The 21,967-nt window shown below is 44.4% G+C and overlaps 2 protein-coding genes across 5 annotated transcripts; one reads left to right on the forward strand and one right to left on the reverse strand.

Annotated features, from left to right (window-relative positions):
• The first annotated feature begins 3,078 nt into the window (after positions 1-3,078).
• On the forward strand, positions 3,079-11,529 carry LOC135235355 (carbonic anhydrase 6-like). The gene is made up of 10 exons (XM_064300785.1): positions 3,079-3,356; positions 4,044-4,223; positions 5,803-5,951; positions 6,357-6,452; positions 7,697-7,763; positions 8,052-8,209; positions 8,605-8,731; positions 9,920-10,003; positions 10,196-10,225; positions 10,327-11,529. The coding sequence occupies exons 1-10, from the start codon at positions 3,272-3,274 to the stop codon at positions 10,959-10,961; spliced, it is 1,611 nt and encodes a 536-aa protein (XP_064156855.1). The 5' UTR covers positions 3,079-3,271; the 3' UTR covers positions 10,962-11,529.
• On the reverse strand, positions 11,499-21,520 carry LOC135235356 (solute carrier family 2, facilitated glucose transporter member 5-like). Of its 4 annotated transcripts, none has more exons than XM_064300787.1 (13): positions 20,338-21,250; positions 19,288-19,386; positions 18,925-19,085; positions 18,109-18,233; positions 17,677-17,829; positions 17,048-17,173; positions 15,882-16,069; positions 15,214-15,324; positions 14,761-14,862; positions 14,166-14,241; positions 13,646-13,773; positions 12,699-12,914; positions 11,499-12,535 (listed from the first exon to the last, which is right to left on the reverse strand). In XM_064300787.1, the coding sequence occupies exons 1-13, from the start codon at positions 20,380-20,382 to the stop codon at positions 12,521-12,523; spliced, it is 1,545 nt and encodes a 514-aa protein (XP_064156857.1). In that variant the 5' UTR covers positions 20,383-21,250; the 3' UTR covers positions 11,499-12,520. The 4 variants fall into 4 exon arrangements, with proteins under 4 accessions (XP_064156857.1, XP_064156858.1, XP_064156856.1 ...); XM_064300788.1 differs by lacking the exon at positions 11,499-12,535 and adding an exon at positions 21,338-21,520 and having other exon boundaries at positions 12,662-12,914; positions 20,338-20,401; XM_064300786.1 differs by lacking the exon at positions 11,499-12,535 and having other exon boundaries at positions 12,662-12,914; positions 20,338-21,249.
• Between the last annotated feature and the right edge of the window lie 447 nt (positions 21,521-21,967).

Consider the following 21,967-nt stretch of genomic DNA (forward strand, 5'->3'; position numbering starts at 1 on the left):
CAATGAATTATTGTCAGAAAGCGAGGCTCTGGTCAAGTTATAGTTGTCTTTGATGTGCCAACAATCTATTTATTGTGAAACAGAGTAAATACAACGCGATTATGGAACTCTAGTTGTGTGGGCAGGCCAATGTGTGCGTTATCACTTTTAGCGGTATTTGTCCATTTGAACAAAGTAAAAGTTGACTTAAACTGCAGCTTCTGCTTTGTATTTGGACATTTGTGTAATCTGCTATTGCTTTGCAGCCTGTGGTCAACAGCACTCAGACTAAATGCTGAAAGAAAACAAAAACTATACAAAAAAAAGTTTGAACTGTTATAATATATATTCTTTAGCACACACTTTTGAGGAAATTGAATATCAATTTTGTAACTAAAAACTATTTATGGAGCAGATAAATATTAGGTATATGAGTTGGTAACAGTTCAGGTATACAATTATATGTTGTACAACTGCTTGAAAATTCTGGGGTAAATGTCTTTAAAGGTAAATAATTTCAATGCACTCTTTTGGCACATAATAACACGATTAAGTCATACATACCCAACATAAATTTTGCACTCATGACCTAATGTCAAATCAAGTGTTCCTGACCAACCTGAGAGAAACAGCAGATCATTTAGAAATTGCACCAAAACACTGTTGACAAATCTGTGGTTGCAGGCAGCCTATTTTAAAGTCATGCATTATTAACCACATGTAATCAAAAGTAAATGAGTAACCTACTTTTTTATCCGTATGTCTACACACATTTTCTTCCTGCCTTCATACCCAAAGCACCTAGTGCATAATTTCACTTATCTCTGGAATGTTCTAACAGAACTACACAATTGCTGCTTTCATTCAGCAGAAGCACTGCGTGATGTTGAATACAGTACATCCACATGCAGACATGGGAGTCTATAAGCATCTGTGCGCGCTTCCTTTTTATATGCGTGTGTCATTTCCCCCCCCCCGTCTTGCCTTTTGAGACAGCTAGTTATTTAAAGCATTATGTGTGTAATCAATACGTTAAAGTGTGCCTAGCTAATCGGAAACATGAAAACAATGTTCCTGAACAAAAGTAAACCGATGTATTGCACTTTTTTTGTGTAACGTAAGTTTTTAGTGTGGGGACAGCAAAAAAAAAAAAGAAACAAAATCTATAGATTTATATAGATTCTCTGTCTGACAATAAGTAATTGTTCTGTTAGCAAGTGTACCTTCCAGATCTCAACGATGTTGTGTACAAAATGCTCCGGGCATTTGCAGATTAGGGAAATGGTAACACATAGCAGGATAAAGAAGGTGTTGCATGTGGTTAGGCATACGCAACTTTAAAAATAAGCCATTAGAAATAGCAGAAATAACTATTTGCCAATTAAAATTTTTATTGTTATGCATTGTCTGCAGTTTAAGTATTTGGTCGGTAACCAGACAGCTAAATTATAGGTTATATAGAGCAGGTTATGAGGCCATTGTGAGTTGGCATAGACTGAGTCCATGGGCACAAAGTTAAAGGATGCTCTTGGATCAGAACGTTTCTAGAATACAAGTGTCTTCTAAAATTATTCACACCCTCGATAAAGATGAGCTGTATAAAATAAAAACAGGCGATTGCAACTGAGGACAGATGATTTTTACGCGCTACACACTTCAGCCCTTGGCAGTCCCGTTCTGTGAGCTTGTGTGGCCTATCGCTTGGCAACTGCGCTGTTGTTGCTCCTGTACATTTACACTTCACAATAACAGCACTTACAGTTGACTTTACAGTTACAGATTTGATTAACTGACTTGTTGGAAAGGGGGCATCCTTTGACAGTGCCACGTTGAAAGTCACTGAGCTCTTCAATATTGACCCATTCTACTCCCAATGTTTGTCAATGGAGATTCCATGGCTGTATCCTTGATTTTATGTACCTGTGGCTGAAATAGCCAAAGTCACTAAGTAGAAAGGGTGTCCATATATCTTTGGAAATGTAGTGTATGTAGTTCTATGTTTTGTTCTGATCTATGGATTTAGTAAATGCGGTTATAGGGACATGCAGTGGATGCTTACGGAATTGCATGCTGCAAAAATAAACAAATGAAAAAGCAGCTCTACCCGCAAGTGTCTTCATGTTAATTGGCAAGTATGGGCAGAAGTTATTGGCAAGGGTATATCAGACATGTCTCAACTATCTAGGCAGAAACACCCTGTGGAGATAATTAATAACTGGAAGGGCAAGAGGATGTAGTAATTCAATCTGAAGGGCAATTAAGAAAGAAAAAAGAAGCAGAAGGCAATAAGAATGAAACACACAAAAACAAATTTTGGGGACTTTATTGTGATGAAGCTGAATCCAATTTCTGTATGTCTAGCTGAGGTCAGAAGGTACAAAAGTCAACGACTGCACCTGTTGGAAACTCAGCATGTCATTATTATTATTTCTTCCCTGATATACTAAATGACCATTAATTTCTTTTTTGATTTTGGGACGGTTTCACTAACACTCTGTGAAGCAACAACATTATTTAAATAACGATAGTAATAATAAAAACAAATCAAAAAGGAAAAACTGGAAAGACAACTTCCAGACTGGGAAACCGGTGGAGTCACCTCGGCTCTAGAACGTTGTAACTTGTCCCCATGCGAACCAAGTCTTCAGACTTCTAACTTGCCTCTGTTTACGAGAACGTGAACAGCCCATTATTTCAAGCTTAGTTTTACGGGAACAATACAGACATTTTCACAAACATTTTTTTGTTGTTGAGTTATGCACATTACATCCGCTCATCTATTCCAATAGGCTTACTCCAGTATAAATAAATAAATTGGGCTGTTTAAATTATACAGTCCATTTAACAATGTTTGCTTTTTGCTGTGACGTTCAACTTGTTTTAAAATAATAAATTACACGTCCAAGCCAAAAAGTCCTATAAATGTAAATAATTGTCTAAAATGAGGCAAATAAATGCAGTCAAATTTACTCATAGGATGTCTGAGTAAGCCTACTTTTCAACATAACTCAAATACGCGAATCCTTGCGTTTTTTGGGGACGTTCCGGCTTTGCTAACAAACAGTACTTCGTAGCGCGTGTGCCTCCACTGTTCATAAACAATAACTGGGGGCCCTAGGCATTTTGTATCTATGCCATTCGCTAAAAGCCCCGGAAATCAATGGCAGATTCCTGTTTCTTTGAAGTAAAATTGAGTAGCAGTGCACTGACTCATAGAGGTCTCTCACAAGAGTTTACGCTGCCTAATATCAACTCCATTTGCATTGAGACGTACTGCCCCGATTAAGACGCAATGGAACTTCTCACAGTTTTTATATATTTTATTTTTGTAGACATGGCTTTCGCGGGAACTAACGCAATACATTGGTCATATAAAGGTAGGCCTATACGCTTTCTTCTATTAATATCCTAGAGTAGGCCTATATTAGTCTTTTCAGACATGTATTTCTCTAATAGGGTATTGTAGGACATCTAAAAATGAGTGTACTAAAGCTCTGTTCAGTTTCAAACACTGAACAATTCATATAGTGAAATGTTGACAGAATACACCTGCATAAAAGGGTGCATCGACGTTACGGAATACTTTCCACGTGTCTGTTGAATTTGGACTATACTGCCCTGTTAAAACACTTTAAAGTCATTTTTTCTCAGTTTTACCCTTTGCGTAGTTACTGCAGTTAGGCTTTGAATAGTCTAATTGCCAACCAGATTTTCAGGCGGGTTAATTACGCACGAATGATTAGTAGGCTACCTTTTACATTTTTTCATGGCTGCAAAGACAGTTCAAAATAAGATAAAATAATTCAGTGACCACCACTATTTTTAAAAAAGTAGAGCACTTGCGTTTCGCAACATAGACTATTTTATAAACCCTCTTGATACCTGAAACAATAAAACTTTAACAGAAAGGTGGGTAGCAGACACAGTTTTCAGACCAATATACAATATTGGTTACAATATACATTATGATTTTTTTTTCAATCGAACGAATATGTTTCATGTAAATGAACGAGGGTTGAGCTGACTTGCACTGTTCGTGCTTTCCTTTGCCCCGGATTTCTCAGAGGGAGATCTGGACCAGATGCACTGGTCGGACGAATACCCCGAGTGCGGCGGACAGAACCAATCCCCCATTGACATCCAGCGTAGGAGCGTGCGGCACGACCCGCAGATGTTGCACTTGGAACTTTTGGGCTACGAAGCGCAGAAAGGCAACTTCAGGATGACCAACAACGGACATTCAGGTACAGCCGCCTGTACTATGCTGGGGATCCACATCAAACTTTCTTTATGTTCGGACCGGATATACTTCTCTGAATAAATAGTTTCAGTGACATGTTGTGTTACGGTGCATCGTAGATGCGCTTTAGAGAACTCATTTTGAGAAATTATTCAATCAAAAAAGAAAAAGAAAAAAAGAATCGTACTAAGCCGTAAACGTGCTGCCCTCTTGTGTGGACATTGCGGAAGCGCAACCTGGATTTAAGCGATTAAACTGTGCTTCCTTTCGCGGTCAAGTCCATGTCAACGGTAGAAGCACAATGTAATGTTACATTGTACGTATATAAGAACAAAACAGCAGAATAATTAAATAAAATAAGCGACATTAGCATGTTTAAAAAAAAATACATATATTACTATATTTTCATAATGGTACACAAGGAGCCTGATTTACAACTGAAAATGAAACTAAACCTAACCTGCTTTTATTCATCTCATAGGAATTTTCAGTGTAGGTGACACAAAATGTCACAGTGTAAAAACATATTCCTCATTTCTTCCCTCTTCCAGGACCTAGAACATGAGGAGCTCATATTTATTTAGGAGTCTCCCTGGTGAAAATTCCACCTTAAACCAGCCTAAGATCGTCAAGATGGTTTAATCTGTGTTTTCAGCTTATTTTTTATTTTTAGCTTGTCAACCAGCTGACCAGCCTGTATAGTCAGATAGTTGACCAGTTTGACCACCAGTTTACTCTACGAGCTTGACCAGCTTTGATGAGCTTTGTCCGGCTAGAGACCGATTTTGAGTATGCATAGGCCAGTTACTATTAACTAGAAGTGTAGAAAACACAGCTTGAACCATCTGAAACCAGCTTAGAATCCCAACTGGTGTTAGCTGGAATTTTCTGTACCCTCTGTAGACGGGTTCATGATTCATAAATGGGACTTAGTATAATTTCTGATCCAAATTCCAAATTGTCAATGTTTAATTAATAACACCTAAACTTACTCTGTAATAAGATATTCTAAACATTTTGGGCAGTTTGTAGTTTCAGAGCAGTTTTTTTCCCCCTTGTCATTCTGATCCATTCTAATCTTCTCTGGTTTCGCTTGATTATGCAATTCTCTGTCAGCCAGAAAGTATCACGACTGACACTCTGCTGTTGCTGGCGTACATCTTCACTGACATTCCCAGGCAGCAACACGTATGTTTCCAGGAATGGTCAAGCGTCTCGTGTCTTCGGTTACAGCTGTTTGGACTCTTTGATGAATCCTCTGAACACTGAACACCGTACGGAAATCAATAATGTTTACACTGTGCGCTCGGAAAGCTGTAAAGGGCCCCGTGATGATGGTAGGAAACACTGCAGTGTCCATTTTGGTCTCCCTTTGACTTTGGCTATTTTAGATGAGGCGTTGAAGAGAAGAACTGCTGAAAATAAAAAAAAGCAACGTCTGCATGTACGATAGCGCATCACTCATATGGGGGCTCTGAAGTTCTGTGTGTTCTGGTTTAGCATGCCTTGTGAGGACCGGAAAGATGGAACCCGCGTTTCTCTTCTCTCTTTTTTTTTTTTCTCGGTACCTCTCCTCTGGACAGTGCAAATCGCTCTGCCCCCCACCATGGTCATCGCTGGGGGGCTCCCGGACCGCTACACGGCCGTCCAGATGCACCTGCACTGGGGGGGGTGGGACCTGGAGGCCAGCGGGGCGGAGCACACCATAGACGGCATCCGCTACATGGCCGAGGTGAGTTGCATCATGGGTAACACATTGGTGCTTATCGTCTTTTGGTCTTAACATGAGACGGTGCACGACAAACAGCAAATGCAGTGGATATTAGAGACGCTGCTGTAGCTGCCTTGCATGCAGAGCTGTTTGATTTGAATCAACAAAGCTAATTCAAACAAAAACTTAGTTTACGGCACACAGTACAATGTCCAGTGTTAAATCAACTCTTACAGAGCTATTTTAACTCTAGTAGAGCACACGTGGTCCCTACTGGACACATATGAACTCTGTTAGGGGTGAATTAACACAGGAAATTTTTACTGTGTATGCATAAAAAATGTACAAAAAATAAAAATAAATAAACACCAGATCCTAGACACTGACTGACTTTTTAAAAAATCTTCTTGGTTTCTGTTATCACAGCTGCATGTTGTCCATTACAATTCTGACAAGTACGCAAGCTTTGCTGAGGCCAAGGATAAGCCTGGAGGTTTGGCTGTGCTGGCGTTTTTTTACGAGGTGAGATAAGAAGAACTGCACAAGCTTTGCGCCTCCCCCCCCCACTTGTGTCTGCACACAGGCGGCTACGTACGGAATTTCGATTCCCTCAAGGAGCACTGTTTAATGGGACAGCTCAGCTCATTTTATTATCCTGCCTTAACATACAGTTTGTTCTGAAGGAGCACTTGAATCTGTGCCGGGACAGTTGTAAACACAGACTCAAAAAAGATAGCGTCTTATAGCCAGGCTAGGCAGGAGCTGAGTGCTGGAGTCATGTAAGTAAGATCATTTTCAGGCTATTTTATTCCCGTTTTTCAGAATTTGTAAGTCGCGTGTCGACACAGTTTCAGGGCTGCTAATGCATTACTGGAGCCCAGCCCGTTTCCCAGGATGCAGTGCGGTAATGTGTCAGGAGTATGCATAGTGGAGCCATCGCTAAAAGCTTTGCCTTAGGAACTGAACCCGGCTCCAGTTGACGCTGTGCCCTCTAATGAATGTGTCAAAAGTGTGGCGCATTGATTGGCTGAAGTGGGAGTTGGCAGTTTGATGCCAGTCGGATTGTGTGGTGATATGTCCCCGGTCATTAAAAGCATCCAGTGGTCCGGGAGGCCGTCCCCAACACTCACTTTGCTATTGGCTCTCTGCCTGACTTCCTGGGTCCCTGTCAGTTAGGACAGCTGCCTGTCTACCATTACCCTGTACCATGGTGGGTAAGGAACTGGGCTTGTAAGCAAAAGGTCATAGGTTTGATTCCTGGGTAGGACACTGCCGTTGTACCCTTGAGCAAGGTACTTAACCTGCATTGCTTCAGTATATATCCAGCTGTATGAATGGATTCAATGCTATGTAAGATACTATGTAAAAAAGTTGTGTAAATTGCTCTGGATAAGAGCATCTGCTAAATGCCTGTAATGTAATGTACACGTAAGAACAGACACCTGTATAATAATCCACAGCTCCAAAATCAGTTGATCCTTTCTTAGTGAGCATGCAGACTATTAATCCTTGGTTGGCATTTAAACGATTTTAGTTTCCTGTTCCTGTAGGCAAAGGGAGGGTGTATTACATGCAGTCATACAGGCAGCAGTTTGGATCGATTATCAGCGGATTACATTACACATAATATATATTCTATGTTCTGTATATTACTGTTATGTGACTCTACCCATGATTTGGCACAATGTAAATGATTAATATCGATTTTGTTGCCACGGTCGCGATCGATGAATGCTTAATGCAGAGGTGTGTGTTTTGCCATCCAGGACGGGCATTTTGAGAACACTTACTACAGCGATTTCATCGCCAACCTGGCCAAAGTCAAGTACGCAGGTGATGTATTATTCATGACATGCACGAACTTGTGGACACATACGTCTGAATGAAATCCCCATTGGCGCCTTGTGAAATGCGCTTGCAGGTGTCCACATCTCAGCTCCTCCACTGCTTGTTTTTTGGCTGGACCGCAACAGCAGGGCCAGCCCTATAAACGCGAATCCCCGTGACTGAGCGGTGAAGCTACACCATTGGTCGGCTGAGTTATGAAGTTACACCATTGGTCGGCCGGTCCAGCCATATGCTAGGTTTTGACCTGGTCTTGTTTTCTCTCTTCCTACACAGGGCAGTCCACGAATCTCCCCAATCTAAACGTGCGCTCCATGTTTCCCGAGAATCTGAACCACTTCTTCAGGTACCAGGGATCGCTGACTACACCCCCGTGTTATGAAAGCATTATATGGACCGTGTTTGACACTCCGATCACGCTCTCCCACAACCAGGTATGAACTGCGTAAACGCCATATATACACACTACGTGGCCAAAGGCATGTGGACATCCAACATCTCATCCAAAATTACGGGCATTAAATATGGAGTCGGTCCACACTTGTGCGACATTTTGTAACGTTTTTTAGTGGCTAAAGGGATCGTCGTGAGCCGTGGAATTCTTTGATTACAAAAAGTGTTGCCGTTGCAGAAAAAAGGGCGGGAAACGCTGATGTAGGCTACAAGGCTGAACGGCCTGTTCTCCGTCATCAAAACGTTCCTCGCTTCCCCCCGTGCTACGTCGATATGTACTCAGGGGTTTTTGGCAATCCAGACGAAGAGAACCGGGAAACGCGCTGTGTGCGTGTGCCTTTGGTCTCAGCGAGGTCGTTTCCTGTCGTTCGCCCAGATCAGGAAGCTGGAGAGCACGCTGATGGACAACGAGAACAAGACCCTGTGGAACGACTACCGCATCGCGCAGCCGCTGAACGACCGCGTGGTGACGTCCTCCTTCCTGCCGCGGCTCGGGAGAGGAAGTACGCGCCTGAGGCTCGGAACCATTGCATTACATCACAGGCATCACACAAACATATACTATGTGTAAAGTAATGCACCGATAATCGATCTAAACTTCTGCCTGTATGAGCACATGTAATACTCCCTTTGCCTACAGGAACAGGAAACTAAAGTCGTTTAAATGCCAACCGAGAGGATTAATAGTCTGCATGCTCACTAAGAAAGGAGCAACTGATTTTGGAGCTGTGGATTATTACACAGGTGTCTGTTCTTACGTGTACATTACATTACAGGCATTTAGCAGACGCTCTTATCCAGAGTGACTTGCACAACTTTTTTTACATAGCATTTACATTGCATCCGTTTATACAGCTGGATATATACTGAAGCAATGCAGGTTAAGTACCTTGCTCAAGGGTACAACGGCAGTGTCCTACCCAGGAATCAAACCTATGACCTTTTGGTTACAAGCCCAGTTCCTTACCCGCCATGGTACAGGGTAATGGTAGACAGGCAGCTGTCCTAACTGACAGGGACCCAGGAAGTCAGGCAGAGAGCCAATAGCAAAGTGAGTGTTGGGGACGGCCTCCCGGACCACTGGATGCTTTTAATGACCGGGGACATATCACCACACAATCCGACTGGCATCAAACTGCCAACTCCCACTTCAGCCAATCAATGCACCACACTTTTGACACATTCATTAGAGGGCACAGCGTCAACTGGAGCCGGATTCAGTTCCTAAGCAATGCAGGTTAAGTGCTTTGCTCAAGGGTACAACTACCTGGGAATCGAATGGGAATCGAAGGTTACCGAAGTGACCTGTAGGTTACACGACCAATTCCTTACCCATAACGGAGGACGGAGTGTAGCACAGTGGGAACTGGGCTTGTAACCGAAAGGTCGCAGGTTCGACTCCCGGGTAAGGACACTGCCGTTGTACCCTTGAGCAAGGTACTTAACCTGCATTGCTTCAGTATATATCCAGCTGTATAAATGGATACAATGTAAAATGCTATGTAAAAAAAGTTGTGTAAGTCGCTCTGGATAAGAGCGTCTGCTAAATGCCTGTAATGTAATGTAATAACTCCACACTGCCACCCACTACACTGCTCGGGGTTACGAGTAATCCCGCTGGTAAATATACGACGGCCCGGCATCCGCGACCCCTCGCTCACTACTCTCCCTCCCTCTCCGCTCCCGTTCAGCATTTTGCAGACAGGAAGAAATCGAGGCCAAGCTGCTGAAGATTGAGGGGCTTATCGTAAGCCTGGGGAGCCACATACACTCAGGTACCGCAGACGTGATTAAGATGATGCTCCGTACGTTTTCCTTTTTCTTCATTTGCATTTATCAGTGGAAACTGCTATTGGTTTAGCTGTAAAAAAAAAAAAAAAAGGAACAGTTAAACTGTGGGTGTATTCTGTATTTCACACAGTAATGACATGATCATGTGTTTTTTTGGTGCACATCTTTGCATCCAGATGGTGGGGCAGTAGTGACATCCAAGAAAGGTAAGAACCCGTGGTCTTGTTTTTTTAAATACACCTGGTGTTTTTTTTTGTGATGACCTTTCTCCTCCTCCCACCCTCCTCCTCCTCTTCCCCCCCCCCAGGCCCTCGAGTTATCGTCCCCCTGGTGCTCCACTTCACGGAGAGGAGCGTGGGGAGCTACGTGAAGGTGCACCACGGACACTCCTTGGCCCTCCGCTCGTTCTCCGTCTGCATGCACGTCCGCACCCACACCAGCGCCGTCCACACCGTCCACACCGTCCACACCGTCCTGTCCTACTCCACCGCCGGCCACGACAACGAGCTCGTCGTCGCCGTGGGCTACGAGGTGGGCCTGTGGATCGGCAACGAGTTCGTCAACTTCCCCCACAACCTGCAGTCCCGCGACTGGAGCAGCTACTGCCTGACCTGGGCGTCCCACTCCGGGGGGGCGGAGCTCTGGATCAACGGCATGGTGGGGGAGGAGCAGTACCTGCGGAGCGGCTACGAGCTGCAGCCCGGCGGGACCCTCGTTTTGGGGAAGGACCAGGACGGCTTCCTGGGCGTGTCCGACTCGGACGCCTTCGTGGGCCAGATGACGGACGTGAACGTGTGGGACTACGTGCTCAGCGCCTCCGAGATCCGCGACCAGATGTCGTGCGAGAGCAGCGCGTTCAGGGGCAACGTGCTCAGCTGGGGGGTGACCCACCTCAGCCTCTACGGAGGGGTGCAGCTGGAGGCTGAACACCGGTGTCCCTGAGGGACGACCCGTCCAGACCAATCCAGTCCCAACGCTGGCAAGTCGCTACTGTCATTATGCCTGCAGTGCAATGTAACACAGTGCTTCGCAGCTTGCTAAGAGGTCCGCAGAAAATAAAGGCTTAAAGGTCAGTTAGAAATCCAATGAATTCAGTAAAATATCAAATGTATACTCCTAAAACAAACTATTTGAAGGACATTATTTCATATGATTCTGAAAAAACTGAAATCTATTATCAGCCACTGCATCTGTTACATGATAAGTGACAATATGATTTGCATACTCACAGGGCAGTTATAAGATAAACTAAGGGTTCCATGGTCTACAGGTTTGTCATATTCATATCTGTTTATCAAATATTGAACAGCTGGGCACAGGCCATTATTTTATGTTTACATGTTTATGCTACACTGCTCAACTTCATAGACAAACGGAAAAGCAGGGATGAAGTGTTGACAGTAAGCCTGACATACTTGCTGTCAGCACACAAAGAGCTGTACTATTGTTGCTTTCAATGACGTCAAGCCTAGACTACACTTTTTGAAAATAAAACTTTATTTCACCTCTGTTTTCACTGTTATACTTGCAAGCAGCTGTGTGCTCAAAGAATCAGTGACAAGCCATGACAACAGTGTGCAACCAGTAAATGAATCTCAGTAATTATTTTAGTAATGTGACATAGATATAGTAATTATACTATAGAACTGCTAATACTTCAACACATATACAGTACAAGGACTCGCTCATGATGCTCCCAGCAATGCCTGCTCTTTGAGCAAAGAAATTAAATATTTCCATTGTTGTTTAATAATGGAACGTAAAAGTACAAGTTTAAATGTGAAAAAGGTAAACGTAATGCACAAGTACTAATGCGAACAATAATCTGTTGTTGTCTTGACAAGAAATCTACAGCAGCGTGTTGCTGCTTTTGGGTGCATTAGCCTGCATAAATGAAAACCCTTGAGATTACATTACATTACATTGTTCTTAATACCATCAGATTAGTGGAAGAGTCCTGTGCCTGCAGTGGCTTGTGATGTTCACTGGCGGTAACTGTTATCAGTTGTATGTGAAAACATTCATGGCTGGAAAAATGCAAATATGCACACCATAGACATAGCCAGGGGGGGTTCAGGGTTTGAATCCCTCCCCAAAAATGCCAAAATGAGATACAGTATGTGCAACATTTACATAAATTGACTGCAAATAATCCAAATCCTATCCCAACCCTCCAAAAGGTACATGGAAGATGATTACCATAAAACTGGAAAAATAATAATTTATCCCCCATTGATAATCTTTCTGAACCCCCAACCCCAGCCCCCGCCCTTGTAATCAAGTCATAAAAACTTATGATACAGATAAATACACAAAACAATATTCCTGCACTCCATAGTAATCCAAAAAAGGAGGAACCAACAAGGTGATCACATCTCTGCTCTATCCGAACTCAACATACTGTATAAACACACCAAGGGGCGCCAGCCACTCTCCTCCTGGTGTGCTCTCCTCCCTCAGAAGGTCGTGACCTTCCCCTCCTCCTGGTGTTGTCTCCTCCCTCAGAAGGCTGTAACCTTCTCCTCCTCCTGGTGTTGTCTCTCCTCAGAAGGGTCCTGCCCTCCGAGGCTGACTCCCCTTTCCTTAGAGGTCGTGACCTTCCGGTCCCTCTGGTGGTCTCCTCCCAGGTCTCGACCTTCCCTCCTCCTGGTGTTGTCTCCTCCCTCAGAAGGCCGTGACCTTCGTCTCCTCCTGCCAGCCGCTGCCGGGCTTCGCCTTCTTCAGGTCCAGGTCTTCGGTGCCCACCAGGATCTCCGTCCCGTTTCTCTCCGTAAACATCTGGCTGATCTCCAGAAAGGTCTTGTTTTTGGTTTCCGGGATGACCCACCAGATGTATGCCAGTGTGGCCAGGCAGATGAAGGCGAAGAGGATGAAGCTGTAGGACCCCAGTCCTTTCTACAAACGCACAGAGGAAAATCATGGAGAACACCCCTACATTACCATACGTAGATATACAGGGATAAACCATAGGGAATATCCCTGTTTTACTTCAAGACAGAGATGATCTATTATATATCTATCTATGCCATGGCTGTCCGACCCTGTTCCTGGATATCTACCATCCTGTAGGCTTTCACTCCAACACTAACAACACACACCTCATTCAAGAACTAGAGATCTTGTCGAGCCGCTAATTATTAGAATCAAGTGAAAACCTACAGCATGGTTGATCTCCCGGCACAGGGTTGAGCAGCGCTGATCTACTACCTTGGTCTGGAATTGAGCGTTGGCAACCCAACAAAATCCATTACTGTGCTCACTACTCTGTAGAGAACCTCTTATCCCCTGACATCACAGCAGCTGTGCAGAAGCGATGTTTGCTGTAATGTAATATAATCAGCCAGTGGTGCACGCCCATGCAGATGCACAGTGATGTTGCACTTAGAGCGCGCATAAAATATTATCCGAGCCTTAAATGGAACCAGATAAACACATCACTCATCTAAATAACACATTAGAGACACCTCTGCCACGAACAGAAGTGAAATCACATCTGTGCCCATTAATGCCTACCACATGGGAATATCGCACTCCACTCCACCCCTCCCCTCCTCCCTTTTGACTACTACCCAGAGATTTGGGAAGGGGGGGGGGGGGCAGTGTGGGGCGGTTTTGGGAACACTGACCTCGAGGAAGGGGAACACCAGGCCCACGGTGAAGTTGGACAGCCAGTGGACCGAGCCGGCGACCATGAAGGCTGCCGGCCGCGACGACTGACGGAACATCTCTGTGGTAACCACATACGGAATTGGGCCTGCAGACAAGAGATAACAGACAGCCGTTGTTTTTAAAACTTCAAAAGCCGGAGTCGGGAGTACACGCAGTACAGGGTACAGGTGAAACGCTTTGTTCTGAGATTAAACACTCAGGGCCTATTGCAACTCCAGACTCTGTGGTACATCACATTTCAGAGGTTTTTTTACATCCACCTTACAGCTTTGCTTATGTCACGGCCCAATGTTTTTCCGATCATTTACCTCTTTATAATTATTTCCAAAAGCTTTAAATGCATTGGATTAAAAATGCACATTACGGAAGGGCAAGAGGTAAACGAACAGCACTTCAGTTCATAATCGGTTCTAACTCCAGATTAAAATCCACATGCACATACAGAGATTCAATAAATACGTGGTTTGTTGGACTTACTGGGTCCAATGGCATGTCCGCTGACATAAATGATCACACAGGTGATGCTGAGGTAGGGCATCCACTCCACACTCGTCTGCAAATGGAGGGTGAGTTTGGTCAATGAGGGGCGAGTCACACTATCGACTAACCTCTCTCTCACAAAGGTAGAAACCGCCGGTCATGTGTCAAGCATCACTGTCAAAGGCAGGCAGTTCCAGGCTCACAACCAAAGCGTACATCCCGTTTTAGGAGACAACCAATGCTATTTTCTTACATTTTTCTTTTAACGATGGCATCCATATTGAATGACACTGCTTACTGACATCCATTTGGGATTAATCTTAATCAATGAGATTTTCCAAGGGTGTACAGCATGCGTGAAACAGTGACTGTGCACAGCCACTAGCAGGTCAGCAATGTCAGTCTCTTTTACAATATCAGTCTCATTTTTTTCAACTATTGGGGTACTAGAGAGGCCCTGGGCTACTGTTCCGATGAGATAAAAAATACAGATAATAGATTGATCCTCTACAGCATCCATTAGCGTGGTCACGCAGGTGGTAATCATGCATGCGATACAGCGGCTGCATTGTTTGTCTTCACGATGTTGTACCTGGAAGGTGAGGGCGATGGTCAGCAGGATGCAGGCCCCACAGCAGATGCCAAAACCACTGAGCAAGAGCAGTCTCCGCCCAGAGGCCTCCACAATGAACACCTGAGAGGAGAGGTGAAACATCCATTACTGCAGAAACATTCATTATCGCCAAGCAACATTCATTATCACCTAAAAAAACATTACTGCAGAAACATCCATTATCGCCAGAACAATCATTATCACCAAACAACATTCAATATCGGCGAAACATTCATTGCCAAAACAGTCATTATCGCCAAGACATTCATTGTCGCCAAAACATTAATTGTCCCCAAAACATTCCTTCATTCATGTTCTGCAGAAAATGGCCTCCCTATTAATATCATATAAGAAGAAGGCCATGGCCCAATAGATTGCTTCTGAGCCACCCTGAAATGGCACAAAACCCCCCCTAGAGGTGGTAAGCCGTACCGCAGCTATGGTCATGAAGACGTTGACGGCCCCCGTTCCAACTGTGACGTACTGGATGTCATTCTCCCGGACACCAGCAGAGGCGTAGATGCTGTCTGCGTAGTAGTAGATCTGTAGACAGATTGTACATTGATGCATATACAGTATGCCTCTCCCCGTTACAATCATAAAATGACCTGGAGGATGTCAATTCGCTCTGCCCTCTCTTACATTATCCATACATATGGACTTTTTTCAGCAACACTCAGAAGACCTTATTTGACAGATTAAAATATCTTTGACTAAAAAACCATTACACTTTCGAGTAACAAGTTTCAGTAGGGTGGTATGAAACAAAAGTTGATGCACTTTCATGTGTAACCTCCAGACAATGGAAACACAAAAGGTGTCCACACACTCCCTCAGTGGGACTGTGTGAGCTGTATTAGACAGTGTAACAGAGGTGGAAAATCAGAACATAAAAGTCCTCCTTGGTATTTTGCTCCAATCATCTGAACTCGCTAGTTAGCATGATTCCCCAGCCAGGAGGCAGAACTAATCAGTGAAACGAGCTCATGGGTGGAACTAGCACATATGGCAGGACTTTTACTTCCTGACCCTCCGGACTGCCCACCTCTGCAAAGTAGCAGAATAATTCAGCGGTGGCACAGATGCCCGCCGCGGCTCACCGCGTTGACGCCGGACAGCTGCTGGCCCATGTTCATGGCGATGATGGAGACCAGCTGCCAGCGCAGGGAGCGGAAGGAGAAGAGGTTCAGCACGGACAGGCGCCCCTCCGCCCGCTCCGACTGCTCCTCCACGCGCATCTCCTGCAGCTCCTCGTCCACCTCCTCCCGGCCCCGGAGGCGCTGCAGGTCTGGGGGGGGGGAGATGGGACACACACACGGCCAATGTGACTGAGGTTTGCCTCCACCGTACACTGGGACTGGGCCAGGCATAGGCTCTAGACATAGGCAACTAGGGTGGTCACCTAAAACACCATTTGTCTGGGGGTTGCCAAACGAAGGGGGAAAAAAAAATTAAAAATCCACATGCTGCATCCATTATAGTTGGTGGCATCAAATTTGGCGGTTCAACCCCCTTCTCGCCCCCCAAGGTGTGCAATCTTGCCTAAGTGTGGCAGACAGGCTACAGCTGGGCCTGCACTGAGCCACAACTGCACTGTACATAAGCTGAACCGTACAGGTACCATCTGTACAGGTAGAATGATCCTTTATTCAGGCTTTACAGAGGACGGATATTTTTGTTGCACACATTTACTGTGTTCCCCCCCCCCCATTTTCTCCAAAGCCTGATCCTCTTCCCAGTCGGCAGCATCCCTTCTTTCATAAGCTCTCTTTTCAGACTTTGCCGTTCAACATTTTAATTCATTCAGAGGGCTGATATGTTCTTATCAAAGGCAAATACTGAGTCAGACTGAAGTAGGAAATTTGAGAGGACCACCAGGGGCCTTTCAATAACACTGTGGCTGTGTTTGACAGGTAAACGCTCTGAAAGACAACCTCCCAGTCCCTCTCTGTATATCTTAATCTCCATATGTACATTACATATATATATAGGACGGAGTGTAGCACAGTGGGTAAGGAACTGGGCTTGTAACTGAAAGGTCGCAGGTTCGATTCCCGGGTAGGACACTGCCATTGTACCCTTGAGCAAGGTACTTAACCGGAATTGCTTCAGTATATATCCAGCTGTATAAATGGATACAATGTAAAATGCTATGTAAAAAGTTGTGTAAGTCGCTCTGGATAAGAGCGTCTGCTAAATGCCTGTAATGTAATGTAATGTAATATATATATAGTGCTGTTTGATGAGTGTGCAGTGAGGGTTTTACCTCTCCGAGCCGTCTTCTCGTCTCCTCTCTGTATGAGCATGTACCTGGGGCTCTCGGGAAAGAAGGGCAAGAGGAACAGCTCAATGATGGCGGGCACGCCCGTCAGAGCCAGCATGAAGGGCCAACCTGCGGGCACAGACACACACAGGAAAGACACTCAGACCTGCGGGCACAGACACACACAGGAAAGACACTCAGACCTGCGGGCACAGACACACACAGGTAAGAGACTCAGACCTGCGGGCACAGACACACACAGGAAAGATACTCAGACCTGCGGGCACAGACACACACAGGTAAGATACTCAGACCTGCGGGCACAGACACACACAGGTAAGAGACTCAAGACTCACAGGAGACCTGTGGGCACAGACACACACAGGAAAGAGGCTCAATCTGAGGAGGTCTGTGGGCACAGACACACACAGGTAAGCGACTCAGACGTGTGGGCACAGACACACACAGGTAAGATACTCAGACCTGTGGGCACAGACACACACAGGTAAGATACTCAGACCTGCGGGCACAGACACACACAGGTAAGAGACTCAGACGTGTGGGCACAGACACACACAGGTAAGACACAGAGAAGACCTGACACCGAGGGTATCCGACACTGCGCTCCGTACCTGAGCTGTTACCCAGAATGCCCCTTATGCCGAACACCTGGGCGGTGAGGATGCCGATGGTGATGAAGAGCTGAGGCACGATGCCGATGGCGCCCCGCAGGTTTTTGGGGGAGAGCTCGCCCAGGTACATGGGCACCACGTTGGAGGACAGTCCTACAAGACGCACAAGAGTCCAACGCTAAATAACTGAGCGATTGCCATAGTGACCCATAAACATTCTACACAGTAAAATGTCCAGTGTTAATTCAACTCTAACAGTGTTAATTCAACTCTTAATAGATAACATTTGGTCCTACTCTGGAAGGTGGAACCAGGTGTAATCCATTATAAGTTGAATTAACACTGTTAGAGTTGATTTAACAGTGGACATTTTCCTGTGTATGCGCATAATGCCAGTCTGGCGCAGTTACTGCTGCCCTTTTTCACGCAGACCTGCGCAGATGCCCACGAGGATGCGGGCGACGATGATGATCTCGTAGGATTTGGCCACCTCGCTCAACCCCATCATCACCGCTGGGGCGATGGAGAAGATGTTGTTGAAGAGGAGAGTGCCCCTCCTGTGGTGGGACAGAGTGGCGAGACGCATTCTGAGAAACCAGCCCGAAAATGTCTCCCCAGACGGTTTGTAAATGACAATGAGTGTTAGCAGCTACTAGAGCAGGGGTGTCCACTCTTATCAGAAAAAGGACCGTTCTGGGTGCAGGTTTTTGTTCTAGCACTGTGACTAGGGTTGCCAGATGCCTGGTTTTCGATCGGAATGTCTGGTTTTCAAATTGTTTGGATGGGTCCAGTTTGTGGTCCCAACTGGACAATAAAATGTTCGGTCACAGTAGTTGCTTCAAAAAAATTTTCCGTTAGCTTGTAATGAATTCTACACATGGTAACCATAACTACGACACTTGATTCAAACTAATTAGTAAATCATGGTCTTCAATCAAGATCTTGATAAGTAGAATTGAAAGTCTAAATGCTGGGCTTGGACAAAAACCTGCACTCACACTGGCCTTTTTTAGGTAGGACTGGACATCCCTGCTCTACAGCAGCCATATGACCTGGCGGTCATGTGACCATAACTCAAGATAATATTTTTCTACTTTTTCAAAAAATCTAAAAATGGAGATATTGAATTTATTCTAGAATAAAAGTTTGAAGCACTAAAAACTGATTTCTGACACCAGAAAGCTCAGAAGGGGATGAACCCATGCTCTAAGAAAACACGTTCTCCCAACAGGCTTTCAGAAATCTTACCGTCCTATTTTGTTAACCAACGGGGCCACCATCAGTGACCCAAGGAAACCACCGAGGGGGTACATGGACACGGACAGGGACCACAAAAGTGTCAGGAAGTTACTGTCCATGGGTTCCCCATAGCGATACATGTAAGTCTGGTTGTAGAACGTCTGGATGAACTGTCAACATAGAAACAGCACACACGAATGATTCACAACGCCAGACACACACAAAATGGCGCATGTTCTGAACTGTCACATAGAAACGGCACACAAGAATGATTCACAACGCCAGACGCACACAAAATGGTGCGTGTTCTCAACAGCGAGTTAATATCAGCACATTTTGTAGATATGTTACAGAGCTCATATTACATATTACCGGCGACGGGGAGTTGACGACCGCGACGTTGTACCCATACTGGAAAGAGGAGCCGAAAGCAGAGATGAGGGTAGCCAAGGCCAGCACAGTGGTTAACCTCTGCAGAAGCAAACACACGAATATCAGGGCTGGGCAACTCCGGTCCACGGAAGGCAGGTGTGTAAGCAGGTTTTTGTTCCCACCAATTAGCCTGGCTAAGTGAGCTAACTGGCTGTATAGGCCTACACCAACACTGCTTCACTCAAGGATCAGATCGCCTTAAGACATTTCATATACGGACACAAGAACGGTCTTCGGCTGTCTTTCATGCGCTTATCAAGAACTATTAAAAAGTCAGATGGTGTAAAAGTTAGGGGCCAATTAAGTACTTAAAGCCCGAGGTTAGCATGAAAACCAGAAACAGATAAGGCCTTCATTGCCCACCTCTGCCAAAAATGCTTCATCCTCAGACTGCACAGTAAACAAACATGCCTGCTGTGAATACAAGCCTTTTCACTCTCTCTGTTCATTGCCTAAAAGTTTGTATGCCTTTTTTATAAGTAGTTGAGGGCAGGAGTCTGCTAAAAGCAGAGATCCAAAATCCAGGTCCACTTCTTAGTCATTTTAGGCTATTTGTCAGGACACTGCAGAATTTAGAGTCCAATTCTGCTTCTCAATTTACAGCACCATACTCACACTTTGTCCCAAGTTCAGGCTTTCTTGACATACAGCAGGAATTATGGGAACTAAAAGCCACTTAATGCCATTAAAAAAAAAAAAAAAACATAGCTACTTATTTTTATTGTGATTTGTATACTTGCGCTGTGTTTATTTATATTGTGATCGTTATACTTATATTTGGCAGAAAGAGCGAGCGTAAGCATTGCAATGTACCAGTACTTGTACTTGTTACACATTGCAAATACAACTTGAAACTTGACCACGGCGCATTCCCACTATTTGACTGAATGTCATTGAGTAGCATATTCACTACTGTATCTACAAAGTACTTGTTTGCAGTAGTATTTTATCACAACTTGGTTGACAGTGCGGTTTAATTAACAAACTTACCCCTTTCCTCTCAACATACTTCTCGCAGTTCTCCTCGTATCCCATGTTTGCAGACTGAATCCCCCTTTCACCGAAGCACACCAGACCGAAATAACGTTGAAAGCAGCACCAGTCAAAATACAAACTGCAGCCGTTTCAGATGCACTTTGAACATTGGATCTGACCTGGGAAGAGGGTTTACTGCTTGCCGTACATAACAACACATTCGAGGAGTTCATTAATCCGGGGAAATTATTTACCGATAAAAATGATCACCACGTAAAACTGCTGGATAGATAATTCCCCGTGATACACACCAGACGGAAAGTGTAGGCTCAGCTTATTGCTCTGGTAAAGTCTATCTGCCGAAAAGAACAGATAAGAAGATTGTTTATCTGTTTTTATTACTCCTTCCTCCTGCATAGTCTACCTGATATTACATAATGCGTGGTGACAGATGGACTGAACAAAAGAAAAACTCTCAAAGATACAGTTGTTCACACTAACGCCGTCATTTTCAGATGCATGAGTTTTGAACATTGGCATTAAAAAGCTAAACTAACTCCGATCGCTTATATAGCCTAGTTGTTAGTCAGTTAACAAAATAATGTATTGTTCTATTGCAGTGGTAACCAACCCTGTGGAGTACTTTTTCTTTCAGTATACAACTGTGCCCAAACAAAGATGTGTTTAAAGACAGTGAAAAACGAACACAACAAATACTGCTGTACTTTGATGACTCCAAGCACATTTGGTCCTTGTTTCCCTACTCAGGCTCAACATACCACCTGTCTGATTCTGATTCAGTGACACTTGATATTGTATTATCAGTCTCAATCTTCCAGCATAACTGGACTGAATTAATCTCTAAACCACTTTACTGTAAGAGGGAAAGTGTGGACTAATGCACATCAGCTTCGACATTTAAATCTGATGCTGCGATGGCAACTGCCACTTTTCAGATGAGAGTGGACACCCCTGAAATAAGTAAGTAAGTAAGTAAATAAATACATTTACTTACTTTTTGAGGCTATTTCCACAAACCCACAATTTCCATGAAATTGCAAATGAGTCACTGTGGTTGTCTCTCTGCTATGGGTGGCATGCTTGTGTTCCATTCGATCCATTCTAGAACTCCATAACCCCATTCTAGAACTTCCTCCTGTTCCAGCCGTGCTGCCAGTGCGTCTGTAATGCTGGCTAAGGTTCCTTTCGAAACCCCCGGCTGTCTCAGTCACACAGCATGTGTTTTATATGAGTAAAAACAGCAACCCCCCCAATTCTGGATTCTGCTGGAATCCATTAAATGGCTGTCATCTGGAAAATGATGTGTATCTGCTAGTTTATCTCAAAATTACTGGTGCGTTTTTTAGGGGAATCTAAGTATAAATCATTTAAAACATGGTGAAAAAAGGCCCTAGACAGACTTAAATTTATGTACAGTACACCCTTGGACTCAAGACTTATGCAACACTTAATCTGTGGAGACAAAGGTTAGTTTTTTTAAAAACCCTGAGAGTAAAAAGGCCTTCTAGGACATGCACGTTTGTTTAAACTATAAATATGCGGTGACCTTGTGACATCACCTGATTTAGCCATTCTCAGGTGAGCAAAAATAAACTAGCCCTTCTGAAGAGCAACAATACAACAT

Source organism: Anguilla rostrata, chromosome 11, assembly GCF_018555375.3.
Source record: "Anguilla rostrata isolate EN2019 chromosome 11, ASM1855537v3, whole genome shotgun sequence".
In the NCBI taxonomy this organism is placed as follows: Eukaryota; Metazoa; Chordata; class Actinopteri; order Anguilliformes; family Anguillidae; genus Anguilla; species Anguilla rostrata.